The 11,588-nt window shown below is 32.6% G+C and overlaps 1 protein-coding gene across 1 annotated transcript; it reads left to right on the top strand.

The window, feature by feature from the left end:
• Window positions 1–5,530: 5,530 nt before the first annotated feature.
• LOC112001607 (receptor-like protein EIX2) lies at window positions 5,531–10,754 on the top strand. The gene is made up of 2 exons (XM_065763449.1): window positions 5,531–8,753; window positions 10,134–10,754. The coding sequence occupies exons 1-2, from the start codon at window positions 5,689–5,691 to the stop codon at window positions 10,180–10,182; spliced, it is 3,114 nt and encodes a 1,037-aa protein (XP_065619521.1). The 5' UTR covers window positions 5,531–5,688; the 3' UTR covers window positions 10,183–10,754.
• The last annotated feature ends 834 nt before the right edge of the window (window positions 10,755–11,588 follow it).

The raw sequence follows: 11,588 nt of genomic DNA, 5'->3' as shown, positions 1-11,588 counted from the left end.
CTTTTAGTCAGCTTTGCATTAAACCAAGAGCTGATTTTGTGTGGCTTGAGAAGACAAGCTTATAGATGAGCTTTGACCAATCAAGTGGGCTGGACCCAGGCGGTGTCATACACCCAACCCAACAGACACTGCACTGCAAATGTGATTTAATTCATGTCTAACTATTTGTGTGGCTTGAGAAGAGAAGCTCATAGATGGGCTTTGACCAATCAAGTGGGCTGGACCCACGCGGTGTCATACACCCAACCCAACAGACACTGTACTGTCTTTTCTTCTTTTCAACTTCAGCGTGTCTCACACGCTTTTAGTCAGCTTTGCATTAAACCAAGAGCTGATTTTGTGTGGCTGGAGAAGACAAGCTCATAGATGAGCTTTGACCAATGAAGTGGGCTGGACCCACGCGGTATCATACACCCATCCCAACCCCACAGACATTGCATTGCAAATGTGATTTAATTCACAGCTAACTCTTTGTCGGTGGAGTAATTATACAGTCTTCTAGTGAACCACGTTATTTGTTTACTATTTTACTAAAATACTCTCACTTATTTAAAATTGTTGAGTCAGTAATCAGTTTCTATTTTAAAAAAATTTCTAACTCAATAATTTCAAACAAGTGAAAGTCTTTTAGTGGAATATGTCACTTGTCCACTATGAGAATCTTATAATTTCTCATACCAGTGAGGTTTTGTTTCAAAAATATGATATACTAAAATGGAGCCATTGTTTTCAATTTTTAGTCTAGTTTTGTAGATTGTTGCCATATGAATATATATGATTCATTTTGAAATGTAGAATTCATTTTAAAAAGATTTGAGAGCACAATGTTACTGAAGGAAACAGTGCAGGCACTGTGATGAATTTTTTTTTTTTTTTTTTTTTTTTTTTAAGATTTGTTCGGCACTATGACGTGTTATTTATTGAACATTTGTATCGTATAGTTTTGTACTATGGTGCACATGTAATAATGCTAAAAGGTTACTCGATGTCAATACAATACTATTGAATTGTAGTTAAGCTGGATGCCTTGGAGGTCTAGTCATGCTGCTCATTCTAAACCAAGCACTTCATTTTCAACCCAGTAAGTTAGAGAAACAGCGCCCATTAAATGAATGTTGATTTCTTCTCACAAGCATTGATTGTCAAGATTCTAGAGCCACACCGACACGAGCTTCATCTTTAGCTCAACGTTAGTGTGAAAGGGAGAAATTGGTACTAGGAAACAATTTTTCTAAGTCAAAAAGTTGTGCCCAGTTTATATAAGGGAGACTAAAAGACTAGCTGGACAAAAAATAAAATGAACTTTAAGACTTTAAAGGTTCAAAGTCTTTGCAATATAAATTTGTAACTTAAAACAAAAGTATTAAAAATTGAATTGGTGTTATTTATAACAATCACGAAAGAAGCCCAGGCTCTAAAAGAGTTGGTTGCTAAAGTCTACTTCTTCATGTGTATGGAGAATATCTTGAGAGTTATTTTCTCAATCTCCAAAGAAATTTATTTTTTTCAAATACTTTTTCAATTAGTAAGTAAAAGCAAGATTAAATGTTTGATGTTGGATACCGTATTAGAGGGTATTAGATTTCATTATCTCCTATTCCATGAAATGAATGTTGAATTCTTCACACAACTATTGTTTGTCAACATTCTAAGGCCCCCACAATTTTTAATTTTCTTGGACGACACTTTCTTGGAAAAACTAGATGGAGAAAAATGTTATTGAGTGTATTCAATGTGTAGTGTGGAATTCCATCAAAAAGAAAAAGTTTGGTGTGGAAAATTAGGTAATGTAAGAAAAAATCTAAGCGTAAAGGAGACTCCAAAGACTTCAGAAAAGAAAAACGAAGTCTCCAAACTCTCTTTTAAGACTTTAGAGGTTTAAAGTCTTTGGATTATAAATTTGTAATTTTCAAAAAAAAAAAAAAAGATATATAAAAATTGACCTATCATTATTTGAACAATCACAAGTTTAAAATTATTATTTTGTATTTTGATTTTGATCACAATGATGGCAGCATAGCAACCCCATTATGGTTAGGACTTTGAAGGCATTTGATCTAATTTGAGTTTTTGAATAAGAAACTCCAAGTTTTGGTTATTTTTCTTTGAATTTTATGAGTCTTTTAACTAAATATTATTAAAATTTGAGTTTATGGGTATATATAGACACACACACATCCTAAATCATCAATTAATCTGTTCAACAAATAAATAAATAAACCATCAATTAAAGAATGCTCAAAGCCTCAAAGTCTTTGTTCAAATATTTTTAAGGATATTTCCCATGAAGCAAGGAGATGGAAATATAAAAACAAGTCATCAATCAATTAAGGTTCCAAATAATGGCATTTGGAATAATTTTGAATAGTCATAATAATTATAAATTAAATATATATGAGTCCTAAACCATCCATTAATCCGTTAAAAAAATCCATTAATTAAAGAATGCTTAAATCCTCAAACTCTTTGTCCAATTTTTTTAAAGACATTTCTAGAAAGCATTGAGATGGAAATATAAAAAATAGGTCATCAACCAATTGTAAGCCTCAATTTTTATTTTTTATTTATTGGTTGTGCAAATTTAATGAACCCTTCAATTAAATTTTCTGAGTACAAACAAAGATCAATTAGAAGATATCTACGACAATCCATAAGTAAGATGTTGTTTTTCTTACATGGAAAACTCATTAACGAGAAAACAAGGGCTACATGACCATTTGATAAAAAACTTCTAGTATAAAATAATGAGCGTATAATAATTTTTTGTAATGGAAGTAAAGCTTTGGTTTTCTATTTACTGTGTTTTGGTTTAACGAGAGGAAAAAAGAGAGATTCAAAGTTCAAATTAATGACTTTCGTTTTATGAAGCATTCTCCTCAATCACTTGTGTTACTCAAAAAGAATACAATTAAAATAAGTCTAGAGCCAGAGGAAAAAAAAAAAAAAAATTACCACTATTGGGAAATAAATTGTTATTAATAATTTGATAGATGAAAATGTAATATTAGTGGTGCGTGGGATCAAATAAAAATCGATAAAAAACTTAGCAATTTAAATATTGTATGTTTATAACATTACTCATGCAATTATTATCTTTAAAAAAGATAAACCTTTTTTTTTTTTGGTGGAAGACTTTTAAAGTATAAGCTTTTTGACAGTGGAAGGCTCCTTTCTTTGTAGTGGAAGACTAAGCAAATGGGTTGATGCGTTGTGAGAAAATGACATATTGCTTTCTCTAATCTAAACCCTAGTCTAATTTATGTGTAATATGTGTGAAACTCTCTTCTAAACACTTGAAATCCGGCCCTTGGTCTCGTACTCTACGAGCATTTATACTTGTGAAGTGACCACTACACCAAGGGTGTGCGGTGTCATTGATTGAAAATTTTGAATGCTTTTGATAAGACAAACTTCTTTTTCTTTTACCTTTTTTCTTTTTTATAGTGGAAGACAAGCCTTCTGTTTTATTTTATTTTTAATAAAATAAATAAATAAAAAGGTTTTGCCTCAGGGAAGGGAAAATGAGATATTCAAACTAACATCGTTCTTATTTTATCAAGCGCACTCCCTGTCAGCTGTGTTAGACAAAACAATAAACTTTTTTTTTTCTTTTTTAACCAAAAAAAAAGAAAAGAAAAGAAAACTTTTAACCCAAAAAAAAAAAAAAAACTTTTTTATAGTGGAGGACTTAATTGGGAGACTAGCTTCTTCTTTTTTTAACTTTTTTTGATAAGACAAACTTCTTTTTCTTTTACCTTTTTTCTTTTTTATAGTGGAAGACAAGCTTTCTGTTTTATTTTATTTTTAATAAAATAAATAAATAAAAGGTTTTGCCTCAGGGAAGGGAAAATGAGATATTCAAACTAACATCGTTCTTATTTTATCAAGCGCACTCCCTGTCAGTTGTGTTAGACAAAACAATAAACTTTTTTTGTTTTTCATTTTTAACCAAAAAAGAAACTTTTATCCCAAAAAAAAAAAACTTTTTATAGTGGAAGACTTAATTGGGAGACTAGCTTCTTCTTTTTTTAACAGAACAAATACAATATCATTGACTTAAACAACATTTACATCCAAATTTAGACAACGAAACAAGAATGGTTGGACAACTTCCAACTAGACCTGCTTGCCATATTATAGTCTAGAGTACTTAGCTAAAAGATCACACACAGCACGCAAAAGATCAGCTTTTACTCTTTGGTTGATGTGTTGCTGAGAAAATGTTTATTGCATGTTACGAACTATACGAACATGGAAACAGGAATTGATTGCAATATTTGAATGTTTTCCACTTGACAAATTTTATATGCTGAAAGACAAGCTTTTACTTGCTAAGAAAACAAAAAACAAACAAAAGGGACCAATAGACATATACATTTGATTTAAGAATACACCAGCATTTTATGGGCAGACTGTCGCCCAAACCCAATGCAACTATTTTGTATTGCAAACTCTATCCTATGGTGTAATCGATAAATCGACTGGTGATAGTATTCCTTCGTGCTCCAGAATTAGTTCAATGCAACCTAATTTTTGTAATTTCAGTAATGATTTTTTGCATACAAATAAAATATCATTAGAACTGTTATCGTCCTTTTTCTTTTGCAAGAATCTAATTAAACTTTACTCTATTATTATTAATAAGAAACTTAACATGCTTTTTATTTTATTTTATTTTATGGGATTGTAACATGTTATATTAATATAGGCATCTCAATGTATTTTCTAATATAAATCAAGTAAAATTTTATTTAAACTCTTTGTCCAATTATTTCTGTGGACATTTTGCTGAAAACATTGAGATGGAAATATAGAAAAATAATTATACGGTTCCAAATATTTGCATTTTGAATAACTTTTGATTAATCATAATAATATCAAAATTTTAAGGCACCTATAAGAAATAAATTGATGTTTTTCTTTTTACTTTTTGGGGGTGGATGGAGTTTTTCACTCGAGTTCACCATTTTATTTTTCCTTCCAAATTGGGAAGAAAAGATGAAAGAAAATGAGATTAATAAGAAAAGAAATTAATTATAATACTCATATAAATCCAACAAAATTAAGAGTTTATTGAGGTGTGGTACGATATATTGAATTTTAAGTAAAATGTTAATGTAGCATTCTCTTATTAGATGATATAAAATATACATTATATGCCTCATTCTTACCAAATTAGAACTCATAACAAAAAGTATCAAATTACTCCACTTTTTTATCATTTTATTTTTAATAATAAGAGTATAATAGTAATTTAATTTCCAACTTTATACTTTTCCGTTCTCATTACCAAACAAATATAATGAAAAAATAAAATAAAAAACATATATTTTGTTATGTAAAAGTTTATTGAATATTTTGCTGATTTTTTTTTATAAAAAAAGAAATTTTTCTTAAAGCACATTTGGCAGGTAAGCAAATTGATATGTGGCAGCCAAAAAAAGAAAAAAGGTACGCGGCCAGATCAAGACAAAGGCCCCCACAAAATGGAGGGAGGGTCCAACTTGCAAGACTTCAGTCAATGCTTGAAGCGTAGACCACCGAATGCAGACGGAGAGTGTAGAATTTGAAGTGAAAAACAAAGCAAAAAAAAAAAACAAAATCAAACGGAGTTGCTCCTATAAATTACCATCCAATTAGTATTGTTTTCACAAAAAATCCTTACTTCTCATAATAATCAATCTGATAATGGAGGGTTCCTTAGGATTCCTTTTCCTGGCTTTTCTAATTATTCCTCTTCCTAATTTCTTCATTTTCTGCACCGGACACTCTCAGCTTCGTTGCATCGATACCGAGCGACACGCCCTTCTCACCTTCAAGCAAGACCTTATTGATCCATTAAATCGACTCTCCTCTTGGACTGTTGATGGGGATTGCTGTCACTGGCTTGGTGTTGTCTGCCACAACCTCACTGCTCACGTCCATCAACTCCATCTTGGAAGCTTCCCTCCTATTCCAGATGATTCTATGACTCCAGAACAATATGATGCTCAATACAAAGCTTATTCGCAGTCAATGTTTGGTGGTAAGCTAAATCCTTCTCTGCTTGATTTGAAGCATTTGAATTACTTTGACCTCAGCTTCAATAATTTCTCTGCTTCTCCTATTCCCTCATTTCTCGGTTCAATGAAGAGTTTAACATCTCTTAATCTCTCTTATGCGGGATTTGTGGGACTCATACCTCATCAACTTGGAAATCTCTCCAATTTGCTCTATCTCAATCTCAAACAAGATTATAGATTTCCTGGTTTATATGTCAAAAACCTTGAATGGCTTTCTGGTCTTCCTTTGCTACAACATCTCGATATGAGTTATGTTAATCTTAGCAAAGTCTCTGATTGGGTTCAACTCACAAACACACTCCCTTCCTTGTTAGACTTGCGGTTGTCCAATTGCCAACTTAGGCCTTTCATTCCACCGACTCCCACTGTTAACTTTTCATCCCTCCTCACCCTCGATCTTTCAGAGAACCAATTTGAAAACACTTCGATCCCATCATGGATCTTTGGTCTTCGTAATCTTGTTTCTCTTGATCTGTCTGAAAATTTCTTTCATGGTCCAATCCCTGTTGATCTCCAAAACATGACTTCTCTTAGTCACCTCGATCTATCTTCCAACAATTTCAACTCTTCAATTCCCAATTGGTTGTATAGTTGTAGTCGTCTTGAGTTTCTCAACCTTGGCTCCAGTAATTTGCAGGGTACAATCTCCAGTGCCATTGGAAACCTAACATCTGCCATTAGTATAGACTTGTCAGGAAATGAACTTGGAGGAAAGTTGCCAAGATCGTTGGGTAATCTCTGTAACTTAAGGGAAATCAGATTGTCATACAACAAATGGAGTCAAGAGATATCTGAAATCTTAGAAAGTTTATCAGGGTGTCTTTCAGATAGACTAGAGATCTTAGACTTAAGTTATTCTCAACTCCATGGTCCTTTGACGGATGAACTTGGGGTATTTAAAAACCTAGTACATCTTTCTCTTTGGAATAATTCAATTTCAGGACCAATTCCAGTGTCTTTAGGAATCCTGTCATCTTTGACATTCCTGGATCTTTCGTATAATCAATTTAATGAAACTCTCCCTCAAAATTTTGGGCAGCTTTCCAAACTAGAGACTTTATATATTGATTCAAATATGTTGGAAGGTGTTGTGTCCGAAGTTCATTTTTCCAATTTAACAAGTTTGATCCAACTTTATGCATCTAGAAACAAACTGACTTTAGAAGTAAGTTACAATTGGAATCCTCCTTTTCAGCTTGTGTCTTTAAGCTTTCAATCATGGAATTTGGGGCCAAATTTTCCCGCATGGCTTTGTTCACAAAGACATCTTCAGCGTTTGGACATATCCAATGCAAGGATTTTTGGTGTTGTTCCTCCTCCTTTTTGGAACTTGTCTTCTCAGTTAGTCTTTCTAAATCTGTCCCAAAATCTACTCTATGGAGAGATAGTAAACGGTCTCATGAATTTGTCTTCTAATTCCGTGATTGATCTGAGTTCGAACCATTTCAATTGTTCTTTACCTTATGTATCCTCTAACGTGACTATGCTAGATCTTTCTAACAATTCATTTTCTGGATCTATTTCTCACTTTTTGTGTTACAAGATGAATGAGCCCAAACAAATGCAACTTCTCAATCTTGGAAAAAATCATTTATCTGGAAAAATACCTAATTGTTGGATGAAGTGGAACAACTTGAAGCTCCTAAATTTAGGAATCAACAATTTCACTGGCAACATTCCAACATCCCTTGGATCATTGACTCTTCTTAAGTCTTTGCACCTACACAAAAACAAATTGTCTGGAAAATTACCATCATCTTTCCAAAATTGTGACAATTTGATGACCATTGATGTTGCTGAAAATGAGTTTGTTGGAAGCATACCTTCATGGATAGGCCATAAATGTTCAAACTCGATGATTCTTAGCCTTCGCTCAAATAATTTTCTTGGTCACGTACCGGAAGAACTTTGTGCTTTAACTTCACTCCAAATCTTGGACCTTTCATGTAATAAGCTATTTGGAAGCATACCGAGATGTGTTAAAAATTTTAGTGCCATGGCCACAAAAGATACTTCAAATTACAACATGGATTTTTATGACTCAATGTCTTATTATGGTGAATCATTCCCTCTTGAAAGTGCATCGCTTGTGATAAAAGGGCAAATTCTTGAGTATAGTACCATTCTCCGATTGGTAAAAAGTATAGACCTTTCTATGAACAGTTTATCAGGAGAGATACCCATAGAAGTGACCACTCTCCAAGGATTACAATCATTAAATTTGTCATATAATCTCTTGATTGGAAGTATTTCGGAGAATATAGGTACTATGGGATCATTGGAATCTATTGATTTCTCTATGAACCAACTTTCAGGTCAAATTCCCTCAAGCATGTCAAGTTTGACATTTTTAAATCATTTGAACTTGTCAAACAACAATTTGACTGGGAAAATCCCATTAGGCACTCAACTACAGAGCTTCAATGCGTCCAATTTTATTGGGAACAAACTTTGTGGACCACCACTTGCTAATAATTGTACTACAAGTGGTGCAAAACCCAACATTGACAACATAGGGTGTCAAGATACTAGTAGACATGTTGTGGATTGGTTCTATGTGAGCATGGCACTTGGTTTTGTGGTTGGGTTTTGGAGTGTATGTGGTCCTTTACTATTGAACAAGAAATGGAGAATTATGTACTTTCAATTCCTAGATCACATGGGGTATAAGCTTAAGGGTGTTGTTTCATTGTAAGTAAATGTTGTAAAATTCGTAATATTTAGTGCAATGTCATGTGGTCATGTTGTCATGTTAATCAATATTTTGATGATTTCTATATCATATTTGTGCTAGTTAATCTTGTATTATTAGTTAACTAACTCCAATGGCATATATGAATATGGCATTTCTTCCTATGCAAATCGAAGGCAATCCAATTTGTAACTTTATTTAGTCCCTGTAGATTAATATTTTACTATTGAACAAGAAATGGAGAATTATGTACTTTCAATTCCTAGATCACACAGGGAATAAGCTTTAGGGTGTTGTTTTGTTGTAAGTAAATGTTGTAAAATTTGTAGTATTTAGTGCAAAGGTCATGGTGTCATGTTAATCAATATTTTGATGATTTTTATATCATATTTGTGCTGGTTAATCTTATATTTTTAGTTGATTAACTTGAATGGCATATATGAATATGGTGTTTCTTCCTAAAAAGATCCAAGGCAATCCAATTTGTAACTTTCTCCAGTCCCTGTAGATTAATATTGTAAAATCAAATTTTAGCTTATACAAGGAATTGAATCGTTAAAAGTAGTAATGTAGTATACTATACCTTGAAATGATGCCTTGTTACTGTTTCTGTTACTTTAAATGATATTCCTATAGGCGAGCTAAGTGTTCATCTGGCTATCCTAGTAGCTTTCTTTAGAATCTCCTATCAATCAATTTACGAAGTCTCATTGTCTCAACAGTATTGTGCATAACTGGACAAACTAGACATGTTGTTTATAACAAAATTCTAGGCTATTAGTTGGATCCCATCCAACTAGTTTCTAAGAAGGAACTCTAGGCTACAAAATAGTTGCTCTCTAAAGTCTACTAGTGTTTATTATACTTAGGCTTGTTGATAAGATGTCATTGGTGTAATTGCATCCAACTTTGTCATTATTCATCAAAATTTTGAAAAGTGAAAGTTTAATGTTGGTTCTTAAAGTGTTGAGATTATGTGTCTGGTGTATGTACACTGGTGTCCACAAGTAGATGACCAAATAAGTATTGTCAATGCCAAAAATTTTCATAGGGGGATGATTTCAGACAATGAGTTTTGAAACTTAAACAGGCCTGATATAACTTATAAGAAGCCAATAAGCAACTACTTGGCTTAAAGGCTTTCATATGTCAAACTATCTGATCATTTCAGTTTTTTTGCAATGTTTAATTTCCTTAAAGCGAAACCCATGCTTGTTTTGTTGCTATCTTTCTATTCATACCTCAAGTACACAAAATTCATGGGAAATATGAAGGATACATTAACAAAATTAAAATTTCAAACACAGTTTTGAATTGACTTTGATTTCCATATTTCCCTTTCCCTTTTCTTGATTACTTATTTTTATTTGATTACTCAGGCACAAGGAATGGGGAAGGCAGCAAGTGAATTCATTCAAGAAGACTTGAAGATGGAATATGTATGTGATTACATGTTTCATCTTTTAAATGAGTATGCCAAGCTCTTAACACTCAAGCCCATTAGACCCAGAAAAGCTGTTGAACTCTGTGCAGAGAGAATGGCTTGTCCAGCAGGAGTGCAGAAGAAATTTTTTATGGAATCCATGGAAAATGGTCCCACGTACACTAGCCCATGCACTATGCCTCATCCATATGATCCTCCATCTCTTCATGCATTTCTGCAGAGAAAGGAAATTTCAATAAAACAAGTGGAATTGTGGGAGAAGAATTTTTGGGAAAATCAAAATAAGCAGATATAGAAGGTTTCTTTTTCTATTCTTATGTATACACATTAATGTATATTTTATTTAGGAGTAAGTCACAGCTCAATTATTTACTCATAGATGTCCCATTTTGGATGCTGTTTACAGAAAAAAAAAAAGTCCACAAAATAAATGTATCGTTATTTAATTACTGAGGATAGTCATAATTTACCTCCTCTTATGATCTTGATAACAGTCTTATTGTGTTGTTTGGTTCAAAGTGTATTATGAATATAAGATTTCAAGGTTAGGAAGAAATTGACCTAGCAATGGTAAGCAGCAAATAGGATATCATTTATAGCTTCAATTGGGTACGTGCTTGGTTGTAGGCTTATGTATTTATTGGGTATTTCCATTTGCTAGTTTAAGCTTTTGAGTTGCATGCTTTGTTAAGGGAAACACTCGTGCATAAAATTCAATCAGTTAAATTAATTAACTACATGCTGAATTCTGTTATTTAGTATTTCCACATGCTAAACTCAGCTTGATTACATGTGCTATTAATTGAGCTCAATATCTCTGTATAATTACCACAGTAGTACTCTCACTTTTTTTATTTTTTTGGCTGAGACAGTAGTGCTCTCACTTATATACAGTTAAATATAGATTACATTCTCAACTTGTATTCACTATTCACTTTCTTCTTCTTTTCTTGTGTGAACTGTGCTGAGAATTCTGCAAGATTCTGCAGACTTTTCATGCTTAACAACATAATGGGCATGGCAAGGATACTTTTGGAAACCGAGACTTGACTATTGGGAAATATTCTGATTCTCTATTCTTGTCGTTAGAGATAACTATTCAAAAACCGTATGAACACTTTGTACATATGTTAAATATTACTCAAATTGATTATTAGATCAGAGTTACTTAAATCTTTTTGTTTTAGGCCATTGAAAAGTAACAAAATACAATATAGCCTATCAATCTCCACGAATTGGTATTTTTTTAATCATAATATCTCACCTCGCAGTTTCACAGGTGTTTTTCTTGATCTCTTTATCCAGACTCCAGAGAAGTATCATTAAACTGATTGTAAGAAATTTCTTTGTTCTTAAAGGCCAAGAGTCACAAATATGATGTTGGAATTGG

Source organism: Quercus suber, unplaced genomic scaffold (genome assembly GCF_002906115.3).
Source record: "Quercus suber isolate HL8 unplaced genomic scaffold, Cork oak 2.0 scaffold_507, whole genome shotgun sequence".
In the NCBI taxonomy this organism is placed as follows: domain Eukaryota; kingdom Viridiplantae; phylum Streptophyta; class Magnoliopsida; order Fagales; family Fagaceae; genus Quercus; species Quercus suber.
The sequence above is the reverse complement of the archived record's forward strand: the minus strand, read 5'-3'. Positions and strand labels throughout refer to the sequence as shown.